The 27252-nt window shown below is 55.4% G+C and overlaps 1 protein-coding gene across 2 annotated transcripts; it reads right to left on the reverse strand.

The window, feature by feature from the left end:
• Positions 1–1660: 1660 nt before the first annotated feature.
• Positions 1661–25483, reverse strand: TMPRSS3 (transmembrane serine protease 3). 2 transcript variants are annotated; one of them, XM_072807072.1, is made up of 13 exons: positions 25278–25483; positions 23825–23969; positions 18249–18359; positions 17303–17419; positions 16841–16964; positions 13813–13938; positions 12283–12326; positions 11383–11548; positions 10523–10692; positions 8708–8803; positions 6308–6450; positions 5524–5676; positions 1661–3151 (listed from the first exon to the last, which is right to left on the reverse strand). In XM_072807072.1, exons 1-13 carry the CDS (start codon positions 25296–25298, stop codon positions 3134–3136), a joined length of 1434 nt encoding a protein of 477 aa, XP_072663173.1. In that variant the 5' UTR covers positions 25299–25483; the 3' UTR covers positions 1661–3133. The 2 variants fall into 2 exon arrangements, with proteins under 2 accessions (XP_072663173.1, XP_072663174.1); XM_072807073.1 differs by lacking the exon at positions 25278–25483 and adding an exon at positions 24476–24600.
• Between the last annotated feature and the right edge of the window lie 1769 nt (positions 25484–27252).

Here is a 27252-nt window from a genome sequence, read left to right on the forward strand (position 1 = left end):
GGGGTGCTGGGCATGCACTGGGGACAGACGACCCTGCCCCCAGTTAGAAAAGAGAGTTGGGCTCAGAAACAAGTGATTTCCGTGCCTGTGTCACCATACATGTGTAATCACACACAAACTAATACACACGCACGCATGCACACACCACGCAGTATGGGAGCCCAAAGAATGACCTCTCTGTAGGTCTCTGACTCTGGGGGGATATCCAGAGCATCTAGGCACCCCAGAAGGGGCAAGTGACCTGGAACGCAGGTGTCCCCAGAAGTGGCTAGCCGCTTAGCCACCGATCTTAGCGCTGAGCTCGACCGGCGGCCTGCACAGACACGGGACCTCATGCCCCAAGCCATCGCCATCACGGTGGCAGCACGCTTAGGGAGGGTTTCTCTTTCTCACCCTGGGTCAGGGGGGAAAGGGGGAGGTGGCCCAATGAGTAGATTTGTCTAAAGAGATTGATTTGAAGCCTGTGCTTAGGATTTCACAGTAGCAAGTCTGTTTGGTTGGTCATTACTCCATCTCTGTGTCACTGGGGAGACCCTGTGCCTCTCCGCTGCTGGCGGCCCGACTGGGAATCGGCATCTGCCCCCCTGGAAGGAGTCCTCACACGCGCCCAGCCCCCGGGGTTGCCCTTCTGGGCATCTTGCAGCTGAGCCGGCTCTTGGGCTTGGAGGCCCTGGCAGCTGCGCCCACACCTGGACCCTCCTTGCCCAGCACGGGGTCCCGGGCAAAGGTTTGCACACCCACCCCTCATTTGTGTTTCCTGCCTCACTGTGAACAAATTCTGCACGTGCGAGATGGAGAAATCAGACTTCCGGGAGCAACCTGGGATCCAGAACCCCTCCTCTTGGAAGAGGGAGGCACGTGTTCACCATTTTTGTGGCCAACTTGGCATTTAGGTGGCTGACCGGTTTATAATGCTCATTTTTCCAAACATTCTGAATGTTGTTAGGTCTTCTGTAATGCTTTTTGAAATGTTAAAATCTAGCCATATCAAACCTGAAGGACCGAAGAGAGAAGGAGCTATCCCCATGGCACCGTCCTGGACATCCGGGTGCAGGTGAAGGCTCTCCTCATCGCTAACCCATGACACACATGCCCCACACTTGCTTCCGTGGGTCTACTCCTCACCCGTGGCATGTCCGCCTGGCTGTTTCTCTGGCTGCAGGTTAGCAAGGCTCCAGCCAGGACTTTGTCTCCTGGCTCCCAGTCTAGCCTGGCTGTGGGGCATGACATAGATGCGAAGCCATATTCAAGGAAGAAAAGGAACAAAATGGCAAAGAGCTCCACCCATGAACCCGCAGCTGGAGCCACCGAAGGCCTCCAATAAGACCAAACATTTCCAGGGGAGGGAGCAGTTGACTTTGAATGATTGATACGTTTCCAGTGGGTTCACACTGGTGGGGCGAAGTCTCTTTAGATTCAGATGCCTGCGAGCGGGGCTTTGCAGATAGTTAATTGCATTAATTCCTGCTGATATGATGTGCCCGGGACAAACCCCGATGCCCGCCGGCCTGACCTGTGGGCCCAGGAGCGTCAATCCCGCTCACACCCGAGTGTCTGTATCTGTGGGACGGGACTAATGAGAATTCCTGTCTCACAGGGTCGTGGCGACGATAAAGCAGTGCACACAGGAAATGTGGTAGAGTGGTGCCAGGCACACGGTCCACGCTGATTAATTGCCTGCCATTAGCATTACTCAAGACCTTTTGAGAGATTATAAGACAGCAAATATTTCCTAACACATTCAATAGTAATTAAGGAAGAACGCGTTCACGACAGCCAGCAATGCTCGTGTGCCGGCCCCACGGCCAAGTGCTCTCAGCTGAGGTGTGTCACGCACAGAAGCCTTCATTTGCTCACACTTAGATCGCCCACGCATGAGCTACCTCTACTTCCGAGGAGGCCTGGGCACAACCACCTAGGAGCAAAACGGTCTCGTCACTTTCTGACACATGGACATCCGCGTGGCGAGTCCGAGCCGTCTGTGGGGGGGGTGACATCATTGCCAAGCGGCCACCGTGCCTTGGGTCTCCCCTCTCTCCCTGCGCATCCCGGGGGCTCCCCGCAGCCTCTCCCTCCCCAGGCACCTGCTCGCTCTTTGAAACTCACCATCGTCCCTTCGACCGGCCCAACTAAGCAACTTCATTTGTGCTAAGAGCCCCTGGGCAGTGCTGGCCTGCAAGCTAACTCTTCCCCTGTTGTGTGTGCGCTTGGGGGCCACAGCGGGTGTGGGGGTCACCGGGAGGGGTCTCTAACGCCTCAGGCGCATGGCCAGGTTAACAGGGCCGCGCAGAGAGGCAGGGAAGCCTCTGGAGGACACCTGAGTGTCCACGCCGCCTTCGGCACCCCTTGGGTGGGACCAGGTGGCCCTGTCTTCTTCTAGTACCTTCTTATCTAACTCTGCTTCTGAGGCTTTAAGTACAACTCTGCTCAGCTGAGAAACCTGTTCCAACAAGCAATCAAGGCGCACGATGCAGTCAGACAAGCTCTGATCGACGGACGCGTCAAGAGAGCCCGTGTCCTTTGGAAGCAACGACAAATAATGCACCAAGCACCACATGCTACAAAGAAAGAAGAGAAATAAACCTCATGGCTAAGCACTTGTAGACTGAGCTCCCACGGGGGGAAACGGATCTTGGAAGTAGAAAGTTCTGGGTTGCTTTGGGCACCTGGGGATACAAAGGAGCAGAAGGTGACATCCCCCCGCATGCCCCACCCCCACCCCTGCGGCTCCGGGCCGGCGCAGCCCCACTGAGCGCCTGGGGTGTTTGTATGGATTTCGCCTGTCCCATCCGTAGTGGCAAATGCCCCGTGCAGAGAAAACCGAATGGACACGTGGGACGACGTAGCACCCGAAGGTGTGCTCGTGCTTCTGTTCTGGGTGAAGGTCACAAAGGAGCAGCAGGCCGTTTTCACCCACCACCCCGGCTGGCGGCTTGTGGAGGTGCTGAGGCAGGGTGTTCAGGTCGCAAGGACAGAGCCGGTGCTCCTTCTTTTGGCTCTGTGGGGGGTGCCAGAAGGAAGAACACCGAGGCCCTCGCTCCTGTTGCAAGTTCCCGCCCGGGGACCCGCCCGTGGAAGGACCGGGTGTCTCCATCGCGGCAGGAACTCAAGGCGGCGGCCCGACCCCTGCTCCTCAGGTTTTCAGGTCCCTCTAGAAATGGAAACGCAGCCGTTACCTTCTCCAGCACATCAAGCCGGCCTCCAGCGCTGAGGCCCAGCCGGCGCCTGCATTTTGCCCCGAGTGACTGTGGGCTGGTCGCTGCGGGTGAGACAGCTCCCCAAGCCGCATGTCCCTGACCCCAGACACTTTCCCCGGCTCCCCCGTGACTCTCCCAGCCCTAGGGTCGCGCTCCTGAGTCCCAGTTCTGAGTCCGAACAGGTGTGACGGGCACTGGGGAGGGCCCGGGATGTAAGGAGCACTGGGCACTACAGGATGGCAAACTGAATTTAAATTAAAAAAAAAAAATTAAAAAATAAAGAACAGATCTGTTTCACGCCCCCGTACAGATGACGGGGAGGAGAGCAGAGATGACAACCGGGCCCATTCCCCTCGGCCTGTGTGGGCCCTTGGAGGGCCCGTGGGCATATTCAAAGACACAGCTGAAACTGCAGCCCCTCTGGAAAACCTCCCGTGGGGAGGGAAGCTTCTTCTGGATCTCTCCCTGCCCCGTCTCCGGGACCCCTGAGGAGGGCGAGACTAGCCCCGTGGGCCCGAGGCAGCTGGTGACAAAGGTGTCTCAGGCCTCCGCGGGGCCGTCCAGCGCCGTCCATGCATCACTCATGAATGTGCTCGTCGGGGCAGAGGAGGGCGGAAGCCCTTTGCAAGGCCCTCCCAGGGAGCCACGGGGCCAGCACGATGTCTGGAAGTGTCTTCCCTTGGAGACCACGTGCCAGGGCCCTCACCCCACAGCCCCTGATCAGACTATAGAGAAGGGTCCCGGGAACAGTCAGTGTGCGCGGCCTGCCAGGGACAGTCCTGTGCACGCCCACGGTGGGTGTGGGGCCCGAGTCGCACTCTGCTGTCACTAGCTGCGGGGGACCTTGTGTAGGAGTCCTCGCCCGTAATATGGGGACAGTCCCGGGACCTGCCACCCAGGCCAGTGCCAAGGGAAATGGGCTGAGACATCACCCAGCTCCATTGCTGGAGGGTCCCAGAGGGATTTTGGAAGCCTGACCCCACCAGGCCCCAGCCCTCCTCCGTAGCCTGAAGACTAGGAGTTGGCTTCTAGGATCGGCACCTGTTTCAAGCTTGACTTTGGTGACAACTAGCTTGGTGGCATGGACCGTTGGTGGCTGAGTGCGGCTCCCTGGAGGGAGCATCTCTGTGGCTCTGTGGGTGACCTCCCTTCCCACCTTCTGTCCCCCACGCCCATGTGCGGCCCCATCTGCTCCCTGGGGTCCCCCTCACCAGGCCATCAAGGCCACTGTGACCAGGGGGGCTGCTCTTGCAAACCTCTGTTCTCTTGCTTCCAAAGCAATAACTCCCAGAGGAAGTGGAAATGACTGCCCAGGGCACATCAGGCGTTGGCTGGCTTTCTCAGGCAATTGTTTCCAGTTAAAGGAGCATTGTGAAAGGCCTGTGATCTAGGGACACAAGCAGGTTGCTGGAGACTGGGGGGGAGGGTGGGGGGGAGGGAGGAGCGGGCATGGAGGGGTGGGGGAGACACTCGACTGCTCAATGAGGCTGCGGTGCAAGCCCGGAAACTTCCAGAACACCAAACATCCAGCATCGAGGTGAAGATGTTAAGCCCCTGGATTGTCCGCTTTAAAATGGTTAATTTCATGGTGCATATATTTGCCCTTAATTTTAAAAATAAAAGGAAAAACTCAAGTTCTTTGAACCTAGCCCGAGGCATGATGTGGGCACAGAGTCAGAGATGACATCAGCAAACAGTTGCGGGGTGTCCACAAGGTAGAAGCTGTGCTGCTGAGACTCCCGTGCGTCGGGTCCCCCAGCCCCTCGGGCCCGCTCCCCAGGGGCGGACGTCCCTCCTGTCTGCCTGTGGCACTCCCCTTTCCTGCCAAGTCGGCCCCACAGACCCACCTCCCACCCCTGCAGGGAGCTCCCCCAAAGCACAGAGCTGCCCAGGCCCCCCGAGGTCAGAGACTCTCCAGCCCATCCCCGACTCTCAGCAGGTCCCAATTCTCCAGTGGGTGGCGGGTGCCTGTAGGTCCAGCCCCTCACCCGCTGTCTGCACCTTGTCCACACGTGCCCACTGGACTCATCCGTCCCCAGGGGCTCATCCTCGGCCACCCCTCTTCTGTTCTTCACTCCGTGGAAGAAGTTTGTCCTTCACACTCCGGCCATGGCCACCGCCCATGTGTGCACCCACCCTAGGATCACACCCACGCAGGGCCTCGCCTGTGGGGCTCACTCCGACGCCCAGAGGCCACAGGGCGCTGCCTGCTGCACCGACCCCTGGCTCTGCCCAGCAGCACTGGGGCTGCGGAAAAGGATGCTGGAGGGGGGTCATTCCCTCCCCCACCTGGCGGAGGACAGGGACCAGCGTGAGCCGCACCCACCTCCATCTGCTCGTGAATCCAGTCCAGGAAGGAGGTGATGCGCGTGTAGACTCCGGGCTTGTTCACGTCGGCACAGCCGATGCCAAAGCTCGTGGCTCCCACCAACTTCCACACCCTCCTCTCCTGGCACACCAGCGGCCCCCCGCTGTCTCCCTGGATGGCAAAGACAGAGGCACTGAGGTGGGGGGTGTCCTTGTCTTAGAGCCAGGATCCCCCCCGCCTTGTATCACAAAACTCAGTGTGGGGATGCTCACACCCCCGGCCTCCAAGAACTGACGCTGGCACTCCCAACGGTAGAGTCCTTGGTCCCCCCGGGACGGTCTCCCCCAGCTGTCAGAGGGGCATCCCCTGCCAGATTCTAGATGCACTGAAGCCGCGAAGGTCAAGGCGGCTGGACACAGCCCGCGGAGAGCTCCAGGGGAGGGGCCTGCCTGGCCGGGCTGGAGCCTGGCTCGCTGTGGCTCTGGAGGCCCTGGTTCACAGGTTCCCACCTGCCTGCTGCCCCTGCTGCCCCCTGCAAACCCCGAGAACCAGGGCTGGGGTGGGGAGCACCCTGGGGACCCCTCCTGCCACCGGGACCCGGCAGAATGGGAGCGCCGGGTAAACTTGGCCGATGGCCAGGGAAGGGAGTGATATCTTGAGCAAACGTCTTCCCCACACCCTGTAAATTTGCTTTTCAGTCAGTCACAGGGAAATGCTGGCAGCGGCCTATCCCACAGGCTGGGTCACCGTACCCGAGCCTCGCCCGCCGCTGTGGCCCCCAGAGGTCACCAAGGGCCCCTACCTGACAGCTGTCCACACCGCCCTTCAGGTAGCCGGCACAGAGCATGGAGGGCGAGATGATGCCGCCGTACACATCTCTGTGGTTGCAGATCTTGTTGGAGATTAAAGGCACAGCTGCATGGTTGAGGTCAGGGGAGGCGTCGCCTGTGTCAGAGCAACGACAGTGAGGGGCCCTGCTGGGAACCCAGGGGCGTGCACCGGGCACCGTCTTCCCTAAAGTGGCCGGTGCAGGAGGAGGTGGGGCAGCGGTAGCCAGCAGGGACCTCCCCCGGGTGATCCTGGGGGACCACTCGACCCACACGGGCCTGCTCGATCCTCAGAACAGTCCAGGTTACAGAAGGGAAACTGAGTCCCGTGAAGATCACACACAGCTGTCGGGGAGAACCGTCGTGTGGTCAGCACAAAAGTGTCCTCCCAAAGGCGTCCACTTCTCAATCCCTGTGTCTATGTCACCTCCCACGGCAGAAGGGCCCTGAGACGGGGACACACGATCCTGGGCTACCCAGGCAGGAGGGGGGAGGGGCGCTAAATGTAACCCCAGGCTCTAGCAAAGTAATGAAATAGTCTTCTGAGGCCACACATCGTGAGAAACAGCGTGAGTACGGCTGTGGGGGGAGCGTGGACGCGGCATCCCAGACCTCCCACCAGCCAGTCGTGTGAGCCGCCCTCAGCCCGTCTCCTCCTCGCCGAGGGGCTGCTGCGAGGAGCAGACAGGGTGGCCTGGAGACGTCCAGCTCGGCACCTGGTACCTGGTGAAACGCAGCTCGACGTGTCTGCGGAGGAGGCTTCCAATATGGGCAGGAGGACGTGGCAAGCCACGGGGATGAGACCCCGCGCTGCGGAAGAGGACGGACCCTTGGGATCTGGGTAGGCCCTGGGGGCCTTGGACGCTCAGGGAGGGGCAGACTCAACTAATAAACCTCAGGCGGAAAATACTGAACTTCCTGTGAATTGGGGTGAATTGCACCCCCAAAAGCCATGTTCACTTGCAACCTCAGAATGTGCCCTTCTGGGACACCTGAGTGGCTCAGCGGTTGAACATCTGCCTTGGGCTCAAGTTGCGACCCCGGGGTCCCGGGATCCAGTCCCCCATCGGGCTCCCTTGCAAAAATCCTGCTTCTCCCTCTGCCTGCATCTCTGCCTTTCTCTGTATCACTCATGAATAAATAAATAAAATCTTTAAAAAAAACAAAAAAGAAAAAGAAGAAGAAGAAGAAGAATGTGCCTTTCTTTGGAGTAGGGTCTTTGTAGATGTAATAGGATAAGAATCTCAAGGTGAGATCGTCCTGGATTTAGGGTGGGCTTTAGGTCCAAAAACTGGCGTCCGTCTAAGAGAAAGGGGAGAGAGATTTGAGGCACGGGGTTGGCGGCGGGCGCAGGAAGATGGGGCAGAGACTGGAGCAGTGTGATTAATCTACGAGCCAAGGACGCCAAGGATGGCTGCAGCCAGCAGGGGCTGGAAGAGAGGCTGGAAGAGAGGCCGGGGCAGGTTCTTCACCCTCAGAGCCTCAACTGGCCCCACGACACCTCGATCTCAGACTTCGGCCTCCAGAGCTGGGAGGCGATGAGTCTCTGCTGTCCAAGCCTCTCTGTTTACAGAGCTTTGTTGTAACAGCCCCCACCCCCTGCCGCTGACCCCAAGAAACTCCTGCCAGAACGAGAGCAATTGGTGGAAAACCTATGAGTGTGAGCACATGCATGTGCCACCCCGATGGAAGGACAGCTAGCATGCGCTGTCCTCACGACGGTGACTATGTCTGATACGACTAGAGCAGTGAGTTTCCATGCATCTGCCCTCTGATGAAATCACACGTCTTCCAAAGTCGCACAAGAGGAAAATCCCTCACCAGTGACAGATGTCTCCCTTCTGGATAAGCCTTGGGAGGGGTTCTCCACGGACTCCCTGCGTGCTTTATGAGCGTGGTGGGGAGCAGGGAGGGGAACCGCCTGATGACTCGGGGACGGTCTCCCCAACAAGGGGTGTTCCTGGTCCTCCTTTTCTTTTTTTTTTAAATAAAAAAAAACATTATTTATTCATTTATTAGAGAGAGAGAGGCAAAGACACAGGCAGAGGGAGAAGCTGGCTCCTTGCAGGGAGCCGGACGCAGGACTCGATCCCGGGTCTCCAGGATCACACCCTGGGCCGAAGGCGGCGCTAAACCGCTGAGCCACCCGGGCTGCCCTGGTCCTCCTTTTCAATTCATTTCTCTCCCAACAGAGTCTGCCATTTTCACGTCCCAAGACAAACGGAACCGTGACCCTGACCCACAACTAGACTGCTGAGAGCACGGGAGACGCCACGACCCAGAGATGGCGGGAGCGTGCCACGTGGGCGTCCATCCCGGCCTCTCGGCTCTGGGCTCCCCGGACCCAGAACCTTGATTTCAGATGATTGACTGACCTCCGTCCTCCGTGGCCCCCCAGCCGGACGTCCAGCACATTTTTCCATCAGGAAAGTTTTCTTCGGAGTTGGGTAGGCAGACGGGCTGGATCCTCTCTGTCGCAAGGGGAGACAGCAACCCTAAATTCAGTGCCAGCCCCAGCCCACGAAGACCATGAGTCTCCCCAGCGTCCGCCTCTCTGGGGAGCTCAGGCCATCTCCCAAAGGAACGTCAAGGCCTTGGTCGGTCTGAAAGCTCCTAGCTCAGGGCAGAGCCGTCAACCTTTAAACGACCCTAGCCGGTGGCAATGTGACTGGGTCTGGGCCAGGGAGCGGCATTTCCTCCATGACACGCGGAATAGCTAACACCTGAGGCTTTATGGGCCGTGTAGACCAGCCGCCTCAGTGGCGTGAAAGCAGCCACAGACGGCGGTACCCAAACGGATCTAGCTGTTCCCACTGAAACTTTATGTACAAAAACAGTCAAAGGGCCAGATCTGACCCGGGGCCCTAACCTGCCCACTCCTGGTCTGGACCATGGGCACGTTGGCTTGGGAAACATCCCTCCGTGACTATTACGGTCCCTCCCGGTGCATCTGGGGGCAAGAAGCTTGCCTGTCCCTGCAGGCTGTGTCACACGCGTCCCGTCACCCCCAGCAGAGACAGCATCACGGCTGCCGTGAGGCTGTCCCGTGAATACGCTCGAGATGCACTAAGCTTTTCCGCCCAGGACAGTAATGGAAAGGCAGAGAGCTCGTAAGAGCACTCGCTAATTTTTCTCAAAGTGCAGGTGTCGGCACCTCGTTTTTCTTAAGTGAGTATCATCAATAAAGATACAAGAACGCCGCCGTTACAATTTCTCTTTGCGTCTCCAGGAATATTTGTTTCAGAGCATTACACGTAGAGAATGAGATGTGCGGTGTGATGAGCAACACGGTGGTCCCGGGCCCGGGCTGAGCGCTGGGGAAGGAGGAGGGGCTCTAATGTATGTAGGAGTGGGTCCCTAATCCTTGGTTGGCGTCTGCAAGACTTTCGAAAGTTCTACCCTGTGTGTTCGGGTGTTTCTGTGACTTTCAGAGGTTAGGACTAGGTATTCCCCGCCTGGAAACGTGGCCTGCCGAACTCAGCAGCCGCCGCGGAGAGACTTCCAGAGTGCTTCAGGGAGCTGACGATGCCCGGTAAAGAAGTGGCCACGAGGACGACCCCACTACAACCAGCTGGCTGACCGGGGAAGTGCCCTCTCTCCAGGCCAAGACTGAGACGCGGGGCTGGTTGGGCAGCCCTTGCTGGGGGCCTCATCTCAACAAGCTCCGGGACGGCGGGGAAGAGCTCAGAGACCCCCTTCCGCCACCTTGAGGCACCCGTGGCCTGGCCTGGGGAAGTCCCTCTTATCTCCAGGCGGCTCCAGCAGGAAGCAAGTGGCACGAGTGGGAGCCCCAGGGGCACCAGACCAGTCGGCCAAAGTAGAACCGCGAAGTCTCTAAAATCAAAAGACACCTTCAGCACAGCCCACAGGAGTAGGCCAGTCACGTGCAGTGAACCTGGCCGGGGTGACCACCTGCCGAAGTTGAAGAGGTGTGTGGACCCCGCATCCCCAACGCTGTGATAGCCCACAGTGCAGGACGCTGTTGAAAATTGCTCATTAGATCAAGAACCAGGAAAATCACAAGTTTCACGAGAAAAGATCATCAACCGTGGCCAGCGGGGAAAATGAATGAACTCCTGGAACGACCTGGCAAGGACCACAAGGCGGCTGTCATAGAAAGGCTCCACAGGCGATTACAAACTCCCTCGAAACAACTGAAAGCAACGGCGCAGCCAAGACCGCAGACGTACCGTTGAAGGGGACGGGCCCGGCCAGCTTCATGAGGGCAATGTCGTTGCCCAGCCTCTTGGGCTTATACTTGCTGTGGTAGATGATTTTTTCCACCAGATGGGAAGGGGCTGGGCTGTCCAGCAGGGAAACCAGCCCCACCTGGACGGTCCACGACTTGGGGACGTACAGGCTGAAATGAGAAGTCGGAGAGAACAAGTAGGACTGCCCCGAACGCTTTAACCCACGGACCTGGGCCGGGGATGTGGGGTCCGGAGACCCGGGGCCCGCAGGTGGCGGAGGCGACGGTGCTCCCTGCTTGCTCATGCTCGGCCCCGAAGCTCAGGCCCACCCCGTGTGTCCATCCGCCAGGGAAGCCTCGACGCCTGCACCCCCGGGACTCAGCGTCTGTCGGGCCCGTCCTCTAACACACAGCAACCAAACCGGAAAACAAAACCGGGAGAATTCTCTGTGTTTGGAAGACTTTCTGTGGTTTCTTTCCTGTGCTCACCTCCCCTGCGACACATCGCCCCCCCCCCCCCCCCCGCCAGCCTGTGTCCCTCTCGCCCTCTTGGCCGCAACGTGCTCAGCGACACGGAGGTTGGCGGTTTTCCTCCAGCACGAGGGTTTCCTTCCAAACTTTCTACTCTCTCTGTAAGAGCTGCAGGTCTGAAATCCTTAGAATGAGCTCAGGGTCCCCAGGCACAGCCAGCAGGGACAGTGAGGGGCCACGGTGAGGGCTGGGGCGGGTCCCGTCCATTGGACACTGCGTTGTGACAACCCGGTCGGCTTGCCTGCTTTCTGGACCTGCTGCCGAGCCCTGAAATCACCCCATCCTATGGTGGCTCAGTGAGACCGGGGCGTGCGGGCGAGGAGCACTCACTCATAGACGCAGTGGGCAGCCGTGACAACCCACACGGGTGTGATGACGGAGCCCCCGCACAAGTGGTAGCCCTGGAACTGCAGGCTGGCCTGCCAGGGCCACTGCGTGAGCGAGGACGCGTTTCCACCCACGATGCGCGAGCTGTAGCCCATTCGCAGACCGCAGGCTGCAGAGAGAGGGGAGCAGGGCTGGGGCTTGAATCCCACAGACCTTTCTGGGGAAGCTGCTGTCACAGCCACAGGCCCCCTCCCCTCTCCCTGACATCCCGCTGCCCCCACGGAGCTCCCAGCCCCGAAAGAGAGGCAGGAGGGGCCCACAGGGCGAGAGCGGGGAGCAGGCCACCAAGATGAGGGGGTGCGGTGGGAAGAGCTGGTGCTGGCAGCACCCCTCCCGGTGACGCCCAGGACCCCGCAGTGACCCCGGCTCTTCCAGGAGCACGGGAGCCTTCTGCAGCCCTCTCCTGAGCAAATCGGGGCTGGCGTGCACCTGCCTGACTTCTCCAGACCCAACCCTTGTGGCTTGAACCCTCCCCGATGCCGGGGGCGCCTGCCGCGGGGCGGGGAGCCTGGGGCACCGACCAGCCTGTGCAGGTGGGTGGGAAGGGGGCGGCGGGGAGGAGAGGGCGTGAGTTGGGCTGCTGGAGCGGCCGTGGGTGACGGGGCATCGTGCCCGCAGTCCCGTCCACTGCTGAGAAGTTGCTCTGGGCTGCCTCTCCCCACCCAACAGCTGAGGCGGATGGGCACCGCCCTCCTCTCCTCCAGGTGGGGTCCGCAGAGTTCCCACCTGGCGCCCAGGAGGAGGGGACCCGGAGCAGTCTTAGGAGGGTGGGGGGGTGAGGGGAGACAGGAGTCTGTGAGCGAGCGCTAGTTTCCACTTATGCCTGCCGTGTAGGTCCCTTACCTGTGCACTTCAAGGTAACCACCCGACCGGAGGCACATCCCTCCCTAAGGACGAAAAGAGGAGGCTTGTGTAAATGCCAGAGGCCTGCGAAATGAGCCCTTTTTAAAAACTTAATCTTGGGGTAAAAGGGGAAAAAGACCCTGTTCCCCTGCTCTTGATTACAGATTGCAATTTTAGTCCATATTAAAGTAAACAAACAAACATGTGTATGAGGTGACACATTGATACGGAACCATTTGGCTGCAGGAAGTATTGTGCGTGTGACAGGTGATGAGCATCCCCACGCTTCGGACGGCTAATGAGAGGAGACGCGGGAGGAGCTCTCTCACACGAGCACACGCTGCTGTCGTTTGCAGGTCGGCTTCAGCCCGGTGTTCCCCGCTGGCCCCTCGAGGACAGCGAGGCAGCCTCTCCTGGCACCAGGTCCTTGCAGCCTGGGTCACCCCCTCTCCAGAGCGGAGCTGTGATTGCTCCAGGGACGACACGCGCTCGCCCTTGCGTGGGTGGGAGCCAGGGTGCCTTCCTCACCATCCACCCATGTCCCCTTGTGACTTTCCCTACCTCCCGCGCTGCAGTCCGCTCATGCAAGGAAAAGGGGATGTCACCAGACCAAGGTTTAAGGATCTAAGAGATGAGCTGTCCCCATGAATTGCCTGTGGGTCCCGGGGTGACTGTCGATTATGTGATGGACTGGCCGACAAGCTGATGTTTCCCAGAGCGGAGAACGTGCTCCTGGGATTTGGTCCAGAGTACCAGCAAGAGCGTATGGAGTTGCCTGGCTGTACAGGGAGGGGACCAGGGAGGGGACCAGGGAGGGGACCAGGCAGGGGACCAGGCAGGGGACAAGGAAGGGACCAGGGAGAGGGCCAGGGAGGGACCAAGGAGGGACAAGGGAGGGACGAGGGAGGGGGCTAGGGAGGGAACAGGGAGGGACCAGGGTGGGGACCAGGGAGGGGACCAGGGAGGGACCAGGGAGGGGACCAGGGAGGGACCAGGGAGGAGACCAGGGAGGGACCAGGGAGGGACCAGGCAGGGGACCAGGGAAGGGACTAGGGAGGGACCAGGAAGGGGACCAGGGAGGGGACCAGGAAGGGGACCAGGCAGGGGACCCGCTAGGCTGCAGGTATGGTCATTTACAGGTATCTCACTTTTTAACCTTTCTCAAGAGTTGCCAGGGAAATGTGGAATCCGAATGGCAGACAGAGAATACTCGAGCTTCTGAGCCTCCTCTGCCTCGTTCCCTGTCCCCCTGCGCTGCTCCGCACACACCTGGTGCCCGTGACCAGAGCGGCTGGCCCGAGATGGTCCTCCTTACACCCCTCCCCGTCGGGCCCTATTTGCCTGCTTTGGGGTGGGGTCTTACACCCCAGCCGGGGCTCCAGCCAGTCTCCCTGAGGCCGCTAGGCCTCGCCTTGTACTTGGAGAAACACTCTCACGTCTCCTGTGTCCTCGCGGGGCTGCGCACAGCTCGGGGGAGCCAGCAGGTGACTTGACACAGCGCAGACGGCAGCGCCACCTGGCCGCACATACCTCACATACACCGAGTGGTGCAGAGCAGTCACTTTGTCATCGGGCAAGAGGTGATTGACGGAGGCAAAGTCCTCCTGGAGCTGCTGCTCGAGCAAGTCCACCCTGAGGGTGTCTGAGCTCACGTAGCTGCAAGCACATGGGAAACGAGGCCCGGTTCAAATCAACCAGTGCTCCAGTCAGGATACCGCATGGATCATACTGGGGGTGGGGGTCACTTCCCACCCCAACCCCCGCAAAACCATCCACAGCTTTGCTAGCTTAGGAAGGCATTCCAAATCTCACAATGTCTGGGACCCCCGCCCCACGGCCCCTGCACCCCCCCCCCGCAGGCTCTGGCCTTGTGCCGGGGAGGACCACTTCCTGGGGTAGCCAAGTAGCCCCCCTTGACGCAGCCAGCCCCAGAGACAGCAGAACATGGAAGCAGGCGGAGTATTTTCGGGTGGGACCTGAGTGGGGATGCCGAGCACCCAAGAGAGCCACGGGTGGGGAGATCGAAAGCGAGAGCCGGTGCAGGCTCCCATCGGAGAGAGATGAGCACGGAGGGAAGAGGCTCAGGGCGCCCCAGGTGCCTGCAAACGTTTAAAGTGCCGGGAAGCAGGTTTTCTGGAGAAGCATGGTAAAGATGTGATCTTTTTTTAAAAAAAATAATCAAATGTTTGCAGGGTTGTGAGGTGGAGGGTAGTAAATGAAGGGCCACCCCCCTCCCTTTTCCCACGGAGCAGACAAAACCCGAAGCAGCCGGCCTGCTTCACTCATCGGTTGATCAAACAGCATTGCACCTGGTGATGCAAGCGCTGCGGGCTGCCAGGACTATGTGTGGAATGCGAAGGTGAGTCGGGTTTGAGTTTGGAGGGCAATGAGCTCCCAGGCCTCCCGAGGAGGCCCCGTGGCCGACGGGGCAGGCACTGGGTGGTGAGCTCCTGACCTGACACGGAGAGGCTGATGCAGGCAGGCTGGCCACAGCCGGTCTGTGAGATGCAAGGGGCCCCCAAGAGCCACCCCGGGATCCCCATCAAGCACCCAGCGTCCAGGTGGCGGGACCCAGCACGGCTACCAGCTCTCCCAGGATGTGCCTGTGTCTACCGGAACTTCACGCCACCCCTAAAAGTGGGCGCGACTATTATCTCCGTTTCTGAGGCCTGAGTCAAGGAACTGGGGTGCCGACACGGAGATTCGAACCCAGGCCGTCCGGCTTGACAGCCTCCCCTCTCTCTGTCATCACAGATGGCTGACGTGGGACGCGGCTGAGCAGAGAAGAACAAAGACGGGCTCTAGGGACAGAAGCAGGAAGGAAAGGCAGAAAGATACGGAAGCGAATCTGGGAACTGAGGGCAGAACAGGTGCACAGCGAAGGAGACGGGCTGTGCCGAGGGGCAGTCTGGGAAAGTAGCATTGGCTGGGCTCCCTTCCCCTGACGGCTCTCGCTATGGGTAGGAAGGACCATCTCACCATGGCTGGCTGGCCGGGGAGCTGAGGGAAAGGGGTCTCTGGGCCCTTCTGCATGGTAGAGGGGGGCCTTGGGGTTCGGGGGCCGGCGGAGGCACTCCAGGAGGGGAGGGAGGGGGGCCGGGAGGTGGGAGGGACGCCCCTGGGAGGCCACGGAAGCGCCTCCATAGGGAACAGACCTGCCTGGGGAAGCTTTCCGCTGTCTGCAGTGGTGGTGGTGTGTGCATGAGCGTGTGCATGTGTGTGCACTGTGTGAATGTGTGTGCACTGTGTGATGGGGTGTATGGGTGATGTGTGTGTGCAGTGTGGTATGTGATGCAGTGTATGTGCATGTCTGTGTGTGTTTGTACGTAGTATGTGGCATGCACGGTGTATGTGTGTGTGTGTGTGTGCATGGGGGGTGGAGTGTGTATGGTGTGGGTGTGCTGTGTGGCACACATGGTGTGTATGTGCATGTGCATATGGCATGTGTGTGAGGTGTGTGTGCATGTGGTGTATGGGAATGTGTGTTGTATGTGTGCAAATTTGGCGTGCATGTGTGCTAAGTGTGCAGTATGTGTGTGTACTGTGGTGTGGGCGTGGTACCTACGCACATTTATGCTGTGTGTGCATGTGGTATGTATGTGGTATCAGTGGACATGTGTGGTGTGTGTGCACTGTGGTATGTGTGCTCACACGTGAGCAGTGTGACCGCCCCCCTGTCTGTGAGGGGTGAAGGCTGCATTGTCCTGGGAGGCACTTGTGGGGTGACGTGGCTGTTGTCACAGAGCTGAGCTGCAGCTGGCTCTGGCACCCGGGTTGTCACAAGGTGAGAAGGTCACGGTCTGGGGGACACAGGCTGGGACACTGGGGTGTCACAGTTGCTGGAGGCGGCAGCTGAGGAGCACCACACACGAACCAGGCTCCCTGGGCTCCAGGGCTTTAGGCTGCAACGCCCGAGTCAGGGAAGTGGGCCCAGGACGCGGGGACTCGGGGGCCAGCACGCAGGAGTGTGGGAACTCAGGCGGCCGGCCTGCTTCCAACCCCGGGGGCAAGGGCAGAGGGGGTTGGGGTGCCCTGTGGGGCGGCCACGGAGGATGGTGGTGCCGGGGTCAGAGGAGAGCTCGGAAAGACAAGGAGAGAAACGCGTCCCCACAGCACAAACGTCACACAGACGAAACCAAATGTGGAAAAGCGAGGCGCCCGCCACAGGAGCTGGCCCTTCTGCATGTCGCCAAACAGCCGTTGGAAGTGACTGTTTTCACTAAACGGCTGACTTTCCAGACTTGGCTCTTTGGGCTCCTAGGGAGTGTGCGGGCACGTCCACGTGGCCCCAACACCAGGCGGGGGGCGGGGGACAGGTGCCTGAGGACCTGGGGGCCTGGTCTCGGCTCAGAAGTTCCGTGCTTCATGTGTGCATCTGGGGCCCTGTCCCCAAACGTGCCCCGTCCCGTGTGGCCTGGGTCAAACCACTCAGCGTCGGCGGGGCCTGGGGGCCTGGTGCACGCCCCTGTGGAGCGAGGCGGCTGAAAGGCAGCTCCCCGTCCCTGTGGTCGCCCCCACTGAACACTTCACCCATCAGCGTCAATGTTCTGTAAATTACCTCGGAAACCCCAGCTGGGCACAGGCGACGTTGGCGTGGTGGCCTCTCCAGTCGTCAGAGCACACGGTCCTCCAGGCAGCAGCTGCGAACACCTGGAGCACCGCGTTTTGGCCGCTCACGCGGACTGGCCGGCGCATGGGAAGAGCAGCTCGTTAGAGGCCAGGGGACCCCGAGACCTCGCCCCCAGCACCCCCACCCGGAGGCAGCTCTTCCTGCCTGGATCCCCGCCCTGTGCCCCCCGCACCCTCTTCTTACGGTTCTTGTGATCTCCCCAAACTGCATTTGGGCCCCAAGATATAGCCCTCCCCTTGCTCCCGGCTCCACAACCCCCGGGGACGCATGTCACGTGGATCCCAGTTAAGGACGTGACCTGACGCTGGCACCCAGTGGATCTGGACCCACTCTGCAGATGGGCAAGGTCAGGGTTGGGCCGTCCCTCTGCGGCGAGGAGCGTGGCCTTACCGCACCGGTACTCGTCCTCCCCGTCCCTGCAGTCTGAGACCCCGTCACATCGAGCCGTCAGTTCAATGCACTTAAAAGACGTGCGACACTTGTACTTTCCGGAGCAATCGAAGTGGACTGAGGAGAGGGGAGGACACGCGCGTCAAGGAAGGGCTGGCTTCTTCAGGGCACAGCACCAACAACCATCCGCTGGCCACGTGGCCCTGAGCTTGGCCATCAGTAATGAAACCTGCTTCGAAACTGCAGCCCGTCTGCCTCAGCCTAGTTTCTGTTCCGAATTCCAGAGCGTGGGGGCTGCGGCACCCCCACTTTGTCTCGCCCTGCGGCCTTGAACCACAGGACTCGAGGTCAAGAGAGAAAGCGCATGGCTGCAGCCCGCTTGGCTGAGCCAGCTGAGCAAGGAGCTCCTTGAGGACGACTCGGGGGCCCCCACGTCCCCCCTGTTGTCTCCAACTCTGGGCGAGAAGAGAGGGGACCGCGGACCGCACAGCCGAGCAGGTGGGGCGCGTATTTGAAAGAGAGGCTGAGATACTGTTCCCTATCAGAGCGCGTCCAAATGACTCACTTTCTCAAAAGCCGCATGAGCCTCATTTTTAAAAATAGCAGGTTCGCCTGGCCTGGCATGAATGGCCTCCTTGTCTTCTCCTCCGGGCCCCTCGCCCCCTCCCGCCCGCGGAATCCTATTTCATCAGCTGCCTCTCGACACTTCTAACTGGGCAGGTTCCTTGGTGACAAAGCCCCGAGCGTGGCCAACAGCCCCTCCTGGGCCCCGGGCTGGCTCGGGCTCGTGCGGGCCGAGCACTCGGAGCCAGCAAGCCCCCAAGGCCGTCGCCCCCACTCTTCAAGGCTGGGTGGCAGCGCCCCACCCACGCGAGCCGGGGGCTCATCAAAGTTTCAAGGCCCGAATAGGCATTCGAGAGCCCGCTAAATAATGCATCGTACTCACTGCCCAGACCAATGGCCAGCGCTAGTATCAAGGCGATGATCCCAATGACGATGATGGCGAAGAACTTCAGAGGCAGCAGAGACAGTATCTGTGCCGCAACCGCGTCCGCGTCTGAAAACCCAAAGGTGGGGGAAAGAGCAAAAAGCCACAGAGCAGCCGATCCGAACGAAAATAAAACTTAAAATGCAGCTATCCATTCCCCCTCCCCTCAAAGCAGAGAATGTTCTGGCCCAAAGAAAGCCACCTTAGCTTAGAACAAAGGCCACTGATCTGGGGACACATTCTCCAGAGGCCCGGCCCCATGGTCTCCACTCCTGACCCCGTTGTGTCCATCCTGGGTTAAGGGATGGTGTTACTGACCGAAGTGTGTCCCCGCCCCCCTTGCAGTATGCGGGCATTTGGACCCTAGCACCCCAGACTATTGTCATATCTGGAAATAGAGTTTTTACAGAGGCCATCAAGTTAAAACAAAGTCATCGGGGCGCCTGGGTGGCTCAGGGGTCGAGCGTCTCTGCCTTTGGCTCTGGTTGTGACCCCGGGGTCCTGGGATCGAGTCCCACATCGGGCTCCCTGCAGGGAGCCTGCCTCTCCCTCTGCCTGTGTCTCTACCTCTCTCTGTGTGTCTCTCAGGAATAAATAAATAAAATCTTAAAAAATAATAATAAAATAAAGTAATGATGTGGGTCTAATCTAATCTGACTGGTGTCCTTTGAAAAGGGGGCACGTGAACACAGAAACAGACGTGCATAGAAGGGAATGGTGCCAAGGGACACAGGCAGGACAGCAGGCGAAGATGCAGCCAGAGATTTGGGTGACAAACCTCGAAGTCGGCCAAGGAGCCCCAAAGGTTATCCTCAAACACCAGAAGCTGGGAAGAAGCAAGGAAAGCGTCCTCGTGGGTTTCGGAGAGAACACGGGCCTGCTGGCCCCTGGGCTTCAGACTTCCAAAACCATGAGACAATAGACCTGTGTCGTTCTAAGCCACCTAGTTTGTCGCACTTTGTCTCCGCAGCCCTAAGAAACTCAGGACAGAAGGCAGGTGGAGCCCATGTCCCCAGAAACGCTTCCCCCATGGAGGACGGTAACGTGGAAAAGCCACACAGGATGCTCTGAGGAGAGGGAGAGCTGGGACCTCTGAGAGGGTCACCAGATGATGTAGCAGCCCCTTCTTCCAGAGCCTCGTGCACGGCGACACCTCCAGCCTTGTCCCAGACCATCTCTCTGAGGAGGCTGGCAGGGCGAGCAGCCTGAGAAGAGAGAGACGAGGTCTCTCTCCAGACCAAGGAGCAGGTTTACTCACTGTCTGGCTTAACAAATACTACGTCTTGTTGGGGACAAAGCGTGTGCAGATCTGCTCACAGTGCATTATAACAGATTCGAGTTGCCTTGGTCCTGGGTTCCTTAGTGTGATACAGACGCTCTGGGCACGCGGCATATCCCTGGGCTGTTGACATCGCCATTGTGGGACTTGGCGGGCATTAGTGACTGACTGGAGCAGGATATATGCGCCCCTTGTGCCATGGGTAACAACGTCCTCCGTGTCCGACCTGAGAGCCTCCTGTCTTCTAGGAGCGTCCAGCACACTGGGCACTGACTGGTTAGTTTGCAAGTAGGGTAAACCCCAGACCTGTCCCAGTTCTTGCCTAAAGAACCAGGTACATTGGATGGAAAAGAGGATGTGCCACCCCAGTGGTATGATGCCCAGAAGGACAAGCCTCTCTGGGCAACCGGGAGAATCTCCATCGGCACCTTGATTCCGAGGAGAACAGGCCACTCCATGCACATTACCTCAGTGATCCTGAAAATACATCTGAGCCGAAGTTGTCCCCACTCACACTGAGGAGGGTGGGAATGCGGGAAGGGGAGACAGCCTTCTGCATGGCGCACAGTTACTCAAGACAAGACTGTCCGGTCCTCTCACACCCCAGTCCTAGAGATGTTGAGCTGAGAGGTTTCCCATGGAAAGGCCACAAAGATCTCTCCTGCGTGTCTTTGGAAACCCAGAGCTTCACCCTCTGGCACTACAGAGTGTGTTTATAAAATGGTCAATATCATTCAAGGATCCTTTAAAAAGAGAGAGAATGTGGGCACCCGGGTGGCTCCGTGGTTGAGCATCTGCCTTCAGCTCAGGGTGTGATCTTGGGGTCCCGGGATCGAGTCCCACATTGAGCTCCCCTCAGGGAGCCTGCTTCTCCTTCTGCCTGTGTCTCCGCCTCTCTCTGTGTGTCTCTCATGAATAAATAAAATCTTAAAAAATTAAAAAAAAAGAGAGAGAGGGAATTTGAAGACAAAAATGGGAGTGGAAGAGATGGGATAGGAGGAGAAGAGTAAGAGAAGGAATGGGGAAGGGGGAGAAGGAAGCGGTTGAGGGGAACAAGGAAAGGCACACACTCCATGGCCTGAAGGATACAGAACAAGGAGGGGAGGCAGAGGGCAAGGTCGCTGTCTTGATGAGCAGGTGGTTTGCTCTGCAGCTGTGTTCTCAGGGCCTAGACCAACACCTGGCATGCAGGGTTCCTTGATGAATATAGCTGACCCTTGAACAACACAAGTTTGAACTGTGTGGGTCCACTTACAGGTGGATTTTTTTATAGTGTGGTACCTCAAATGTATTATCTCTTCCTTAGGATTTTCTCAATAACATTTTCTTTTCTCTAGTTTACTTTATTGCACTAACACAGTGTATATAATACATGTACCATGCTACATACTTCTTAAGTGAGTTGCTGTGATCATCAAGGCTTCTGGTCAATGGTAGACTATTAGTAGTTAAGTTTTGGGGGAGCCAAAGGTTATAAGTGGATTTTGGGCTAGGTGGGGAGTCATCAACTCAATTCTACTTCTATGTTATTCAAGGGTCCACTGTATCAGTAAATTGAGTGGATGAATGGATGGATGAATGGATGGATGAATGGATGGATGATTGGATGGATGATTGGATGGATGAATGATATCACGATAATGGAGGTTGTATTATCTCAGCATAGGAGACCAATTCCTTTTAGGACAACCAGTTTGTGGTCTTGAGTTAGCAGAGCAGACTCTCCTCAGCCTTCCCCACCCCCAGAAACCTGCACCAAATTAATAACTTCCCCTTATGAGAGCCCACTCTCCACTTACACTTTAAAAATCAGCAGGAACCCCAAGGATGACCTCTTATCATTCTAGTTGCTCTGGGTCTAAGAGTTAGATTTAGAAAATTCATCCTAATTATAGACTCAAAGATTGCTGCTCAGTTAGAAGCTTCGTATCTGTTCACAGTTGCCCCTTTACAGCTCCTCCACCATGGTGCCCTATGGACACTACTGTGGCCTCACTCCACCTCCTTGTCCTGTCTTTGAGGGCGTGCCTGGAGTACAAAGCAAAATGCATAGCACCTCCCCCAAAAAGAAATGCAAATGATCAACAAGCATGAAGAAAAAGCTTCAACCTCTCTGGAAATTTGAAAAACTGCAAATCAAATGTAACTTCATACCGACCTTGCAATATTTATGATGATTGCTATTTTTTTTTAAAGATTTTTTTTAATTTTTATTTATTTATGATAGTCACAGAGAGAGAGAGAGAGAGAGAGAGAGGCAGAGACACAGGCAGAGGGAGAAGCAGGCTCCATGCACCTGGAGCCCGACGTGGGATTCAATCCAGGGTCTCCAGGATCGCGCCCTGGGCCAAAGGCAGGCGCTAAACCGCTGCGCCACCCAGGGATCCCTGGTGATTGCTATTATAGCACCCTCACTGCAGTCCAGAGCGAAGGGAAATGGATTTCCACTTGCAGTCAATATATACATTGTGTAAGCTTTTTGAGAGTCAGATTGGAAATACAAACCAAAAGCCTTAAACATGGGCGGAATTTTTCTTTTGACCTAGTAAAACCACTTCCCAGGAATTTATCTTAAGATGTCTTCATTGATGCACATGCATTTCTACCTACATGGACACTTGGAGAGGTGGCATGTATCATACTGATGCATGGGAAACAGCCCGAATGCACATCAGAAGGAAGAGGTAACAGGACAAATGAATAGAGTTGGTTCCATGATAGGGAAAGGGGGCGGGCAAACCTCCTCTGTAAAGGACCGGATAGTAAATATTTTAAATTTTATGGGCCTTATGGTCTCTGTTGCAACTGCTCAACTTTACTGTGCCATGAAGGCAGCTGTAGACAATAGGTGAATAAATGAATGTATCTGTGTCCCAATAAAACTTTATTTATAAAACCAAGTTGTGGGCCATATTTGGTCCATGGCCATAGTTTGCCAATCCTTAAAGAATATTTAATCATTTAACACCGTGGAAAGAAGAACATGATATTATTTCACTTGAAAACAAAAAAAGCTTCAACATAGTATATGCCACTTCCAAAGGAAAATGCAGATATGTATATCAGAAAAAGACAAGAAATCCAATACTAAAGCACAAAGAGGGCTACCTCTGAATAACGGTAAAATCGTGGGTGACTTTAAAAAATCTTTTTGATTAACTGTATTTTCTAAATTTTTATGATGAACAATACAATTGCTTATTTATGTAAAGCACTACTAAATTCTCACTACTAGAAATCAATTATGAAAAAATAAGCAAAATTAGCAGAGGCAAATATGCATAGCATTACTCATGCTCATCTTATTTGTACTATAGAAATATTAGAAATAATTATTTGTCAAATGATGATTTAAAGAACTATGTAAATTGAACATCTACTTGATAGGATGTCATGATGTTATAAACAAAGAGCATTTATAAAAACGAAGTAGCACATGGGGAAACACCTGTCTATACCTACACTGTACGTGAATGCGCACTTGCGGGCAACAACAGGAAGAGAATGAAGGCCAACATAAAAGCCAGGTAAATCTTGGGGGTCAGGTGATAAGAAGGTACTTTTAAAATTAACATTTATGCTCATTTTTTGAGCTGTATTTTTGAATTATGTATCCTTACCCTTACTTGAAACCTGTTCCCCCCACCTCCTATCTTCTCCACTACCATCCAACCTCAATTGCCCAGAGGCTTTAAAAGGAATCACAGGACAGCCCCCACTCCATGCTTTCTGGAACCTCAGCCAGAGCCCCCAGGTGTCTCCCTTCCCAGCCCCAGATGTCAACATTCCTGACTGCACCCGGGACCAGCAAGCCACATCTCACTGTGGCAAGTTCTGTATTTGAGACCTATTTACAAAACCAACTTTCCTTGTCGCTCAGAGCAGTTCCTGTCTCCTGCTGTTCGGTTTTAATCTAGGCAGCAAATACCTTTGGCAACACCCAGCAATGCCCAGCAATGCCCGAACACTTTTAGTTTCCTGGAAGAGCTGATAGGTACTGGTTCTCAGGATTTGCTGGGGGGCTCAGAGATTTTTCTGGCGGGACAACTGGAGCCTCAATTTCTGAAAACATCCATCCGGAGAATGCTAACTTCTGTCTCCGGGTGTTGGCAAGGGCCTGACCGAGGTGATGCCCTCTCTAGTGTCCCCTCCTCTCCAGGGTTCTATAAACCCAAGGAAGTGCAAGCATCCAGCTTTTGGGTGTGAGAAATCCTGGCGAGGTACTTCCCCAGAAATCACACCTGGTTCCACCTACCTGGTACGACAGGACTTATTTTCAAATCGTCAAGTCCAAAAAGCGATCTGAAGGAGAAAGGGGCCTCAGCTGCAGGCGGGTCATTTTCCCCCATGGTGACTATTTCAGGACCTCTGAGATTCGGCTCCACCTCCACCTCCACCTCCTTCGCCAGGAAGAACAGAAAGAAGCACTTGCTTCTCTATTTACAATTTTAGCGTCAAATGCATCTTTGTCGTGTTAAATCTTTGACATCTGACCATCCACATCAAGCGCATTCAGTAAAACTATTCATCCAATGAGACACAATTTTTTTTGTGAGCCTCAGCCAGTAACAGAGAAACTTTCAGAGTTAATGAAAAACTACGAACTTAATTCTGCTTAAATTAATGACTTCTTCACTCTGTATTCTATCAATCTTAAAATCAATTGACTAGCCATCTTTAGAGACGTGCCCTTTTATGATTAGAAATTACTACATCATTGTTTTTCAGAAGATAAATCCCTTTCAAAGCACTTTCCTTCTCTTTTTTGTCATTGTTCTTTGTCCTACATAAACTCAATCCTTTGCCTACACCTGTGGGACACCTATCATAACCATAAGAAGTTTTTTATACTCACATAATGTCCATGCCCCCAAAATGTAGATGGCACCAGGGAGGGGACACTCACCCACAATATTTGTAGTTTCCCGTAAACACCGTGCTTCCCTGGCTCGGCCGGGCATGACCTAGTTAAGGATGAAAGTATCCCTGCCCTCTGGGTGCCCGGTCCCCCACATGGCAAAGGGAGGAGCGGCTGGGGACGCTGGCTTGCAGCAGCTACACTAGGGCTCTGTTTCCTCCAAGAAAATTCCACCTATCACAAAGCCAGAGAGGTCAGAAGCCTCTGGAAGTCATTCCTGCAACTCTATGAGGGGCGGAGTGAGCAAGGAAATGGCGGAATGTTCCCAACTCAATCCCGGCTCACCTTCCCAGGCATCAGTCTCAGAGGTGGTTCCAACAGGCACATAAACATAGATACTTAAATCAACCATTTTAGATTTCTGCTCACTGGCTGTGGTGTTTGAGATTCAAAAAGAAACTATTAAGCCATTTAACGCAAACTCTGTCTTCATGCTGTTTCATGTGGCCTTAGGAAAATCGAAGCAGGAACTCTACACTAAAAATATTTATTTCGTTTCCATCTCAGGAGTGGCTCTGGAGAGCGTCTTAGAAAACTAATAAATCCACATCAGGCATTTTTGCTTTTGATTCTTGCTGATACCTGCCTCGTACTATCAGCAGGTGGCAAATTACGTAGCTTAACTTTATGATCAGAATAAGAACAAGTGGTAAAATGCTTTCTGAAACCTTGAACCTAGACACGGAAGTCCCTTCCCAAACAAGCCATCGGTGGCCGGTTTCACAACACTGAGCAACGTTGAGAAATTCTCTTTCAGAAGCGTTGTGTCTCCCCCACCCACTTTACTCACCATTTCTGGGGCCGCCATCATTAAAAGCAGAAATAATTTCCTTTTTCATTATAAAAGCAAGCGTGATGGTAAGCAGGCTGCCAACAGGTTCGTCCAATCGGGAAATACTTGCACCAAGTCACTCAGCCTTGTCGACTCAATCATCACAGCAAATGGCATTATCGCAGGTTATCTTTGTAACTCGATCTGGATGTGGCTATCAAGTGGCCATCGGTTGTATGACTGCAGAGTCCAGGGAGGGGAAAAATGTGACTTGCCTTTAATTAGTAAGTAAGGTAAGCAAACCTTTTCAGAAACTTTGCATAAGAGAGTTTTCGGAACACAGACGCTCCTTTTATAAAAGAACAGATAGGTCCTGCCCGGTGCTGAGCAAGCACATCAAGAGGGGCAGGCAAAACGCTTTGGCAGGGGTTTCTATCCTTCCATGTGACTGAGTCTGAGTTTAGACTCACAGCTGCTCTGCAGACAAAAGGGAGGGAACCTGAAGGTGTTCTCACAGTGAGCACTCTATAGAGACACTTCACACTCCATTCGGTGAGGGGCCTCTACGTCTCAAGGGGTTTCTGCACACAATACAGCTTTAAGATGTTTTATCAGGAGAGAACATAGCCCTGCTGCCATGGGCAGGGGACTGAGCCCCTTTGGAAGTCTAGTGGAGTAGAGCTAGATGTGAATCATGCATTCTTTTATTCACCAAATATTTATGGGCCATCTGCCATGAGCCAGGCATCTAGACTCAGAGCGGATGGCAGAGGGGACAAAGCACTCACCTGTGGTCTCAGCTGATGACAAATGCTGGAAAGAGATGAAGGAGAGGGATCAGCAAGTGATCAGACAGGGTGGTGGAGGAAGACTTCTAGGAAAGAGTGGTATTTTAGTGGAAACCTCAGTGGTGGGATAAAGTAGGTCTTATGAGTTAAGAGGAGAGATTGTTCCAAGCACAAGACCATAGACTCCAAAGGCCTGGAGAACATGAGCTGCGGATGTTTGGGGAGCCCCAGAAAGCCTATGTGCTTGGAGATCGGCAGATCATGGAAGACCTGCGCCACTGGAAGGACGCTGGTTTGGTTTTTATGTGATGGAAAGCCACCAAAGAGCTGAATAGGGCAAAGTTGGATCTATGCATGTGTACAGTGTAGCGACAGAGGTGAATTCACAGAAAGGCAGGAGGACGCTACTGAAAACCGGGGCCATAATGGCGGTGACTTAGACCAAGATGCTGGTGGTACAAATAGAGAGCAAAAGCTGGATTTGGAAATGATTTTAAAGATAGAGTTGGCAGGATTTGCCAATGGCAACAATAGCCAGAGAGATATATTCAGCCAATTGTGATTTAACTCAGTCTCGTTTTCCTGCCTCCCAGCACCTGCCCACACACCTCTCAATGTTTTTGGATTTAAGACCAGGAATCCTTCAAGCTCCTACACCCTTCCTTTACATCTTTCCTAACTACTCTCTCTAGTTCTGGAACAAACATTTGCCCTCAAAGACAGGGATATTCCTTTGTTTGCACCACAGTGCTGTAGGTGGTGCTCTGGTGGATTACCAATCTCAGAGGGCAGTCTAGAATGTATTCTCAAAGCCCCTGGCACTGTGATGAGTGTGTGATGAGGCTCTAGGTATATAGATGAGCTGATCATAAACTAAGGTGGTGGAACAATACTGAGTAGACATGAAGAAGACCAGAAGCAATCATGAATTCACATATGTCATATTAATATATTACCATGTTAGTATCTTGGCTTGTGTGTCAAATGAGGTCAATTTGCCAGGTTGTAGCAGATGACCGATCATGGTGGTTAAACTTCCACCACCATATAGTAGCCTCTCAGAAAATTTACCTACAAATCAATTCCATCAATCTCAAAATAAAACTTTAAAGAAATAGAAATCAGCATATCTAGGGCTGGCATCTGATATTCACCAAGGCAGTGTCTTGCATGGTCTTGGCTTGGAGATCTGAGGGGCACCTTAC

The sequence above is a fragment of the Canis lupus genome, chromosome 30, assembly GCF_048164855.1.
Source record: "Canis lupus baileyi chromosome 30, mCanLup2.hap1, whole genome shotgun sequence".
Lineage (NCBI taxonomy): Eukaryota > Metazoa > Chordata > Mammalia > Carnivora > Canidae > Canis > Canis lupus.

Coding starts and splice junctions, on each gene's coding strand:
- TMPRSS3 (XM_072807072.1), bottom strand. CDS start 25,298: ATGATGGCGGCCCCAGAAATG. Junction 11,549..12,282: donor GGTTACCTTGAAGTGCACAG/GTAAGGGACCTA, acceptor CTCTCTCTGCAG/CCTGCGGTCTGCGAATGGGC. Junction 10,693..11,382: donor GCTGCCCACTGCGTCTATGA/GTGAGTGCTCCT, acceptor TTCTCATTTCAG/CCTGTACGTCCCCAAGTCGT.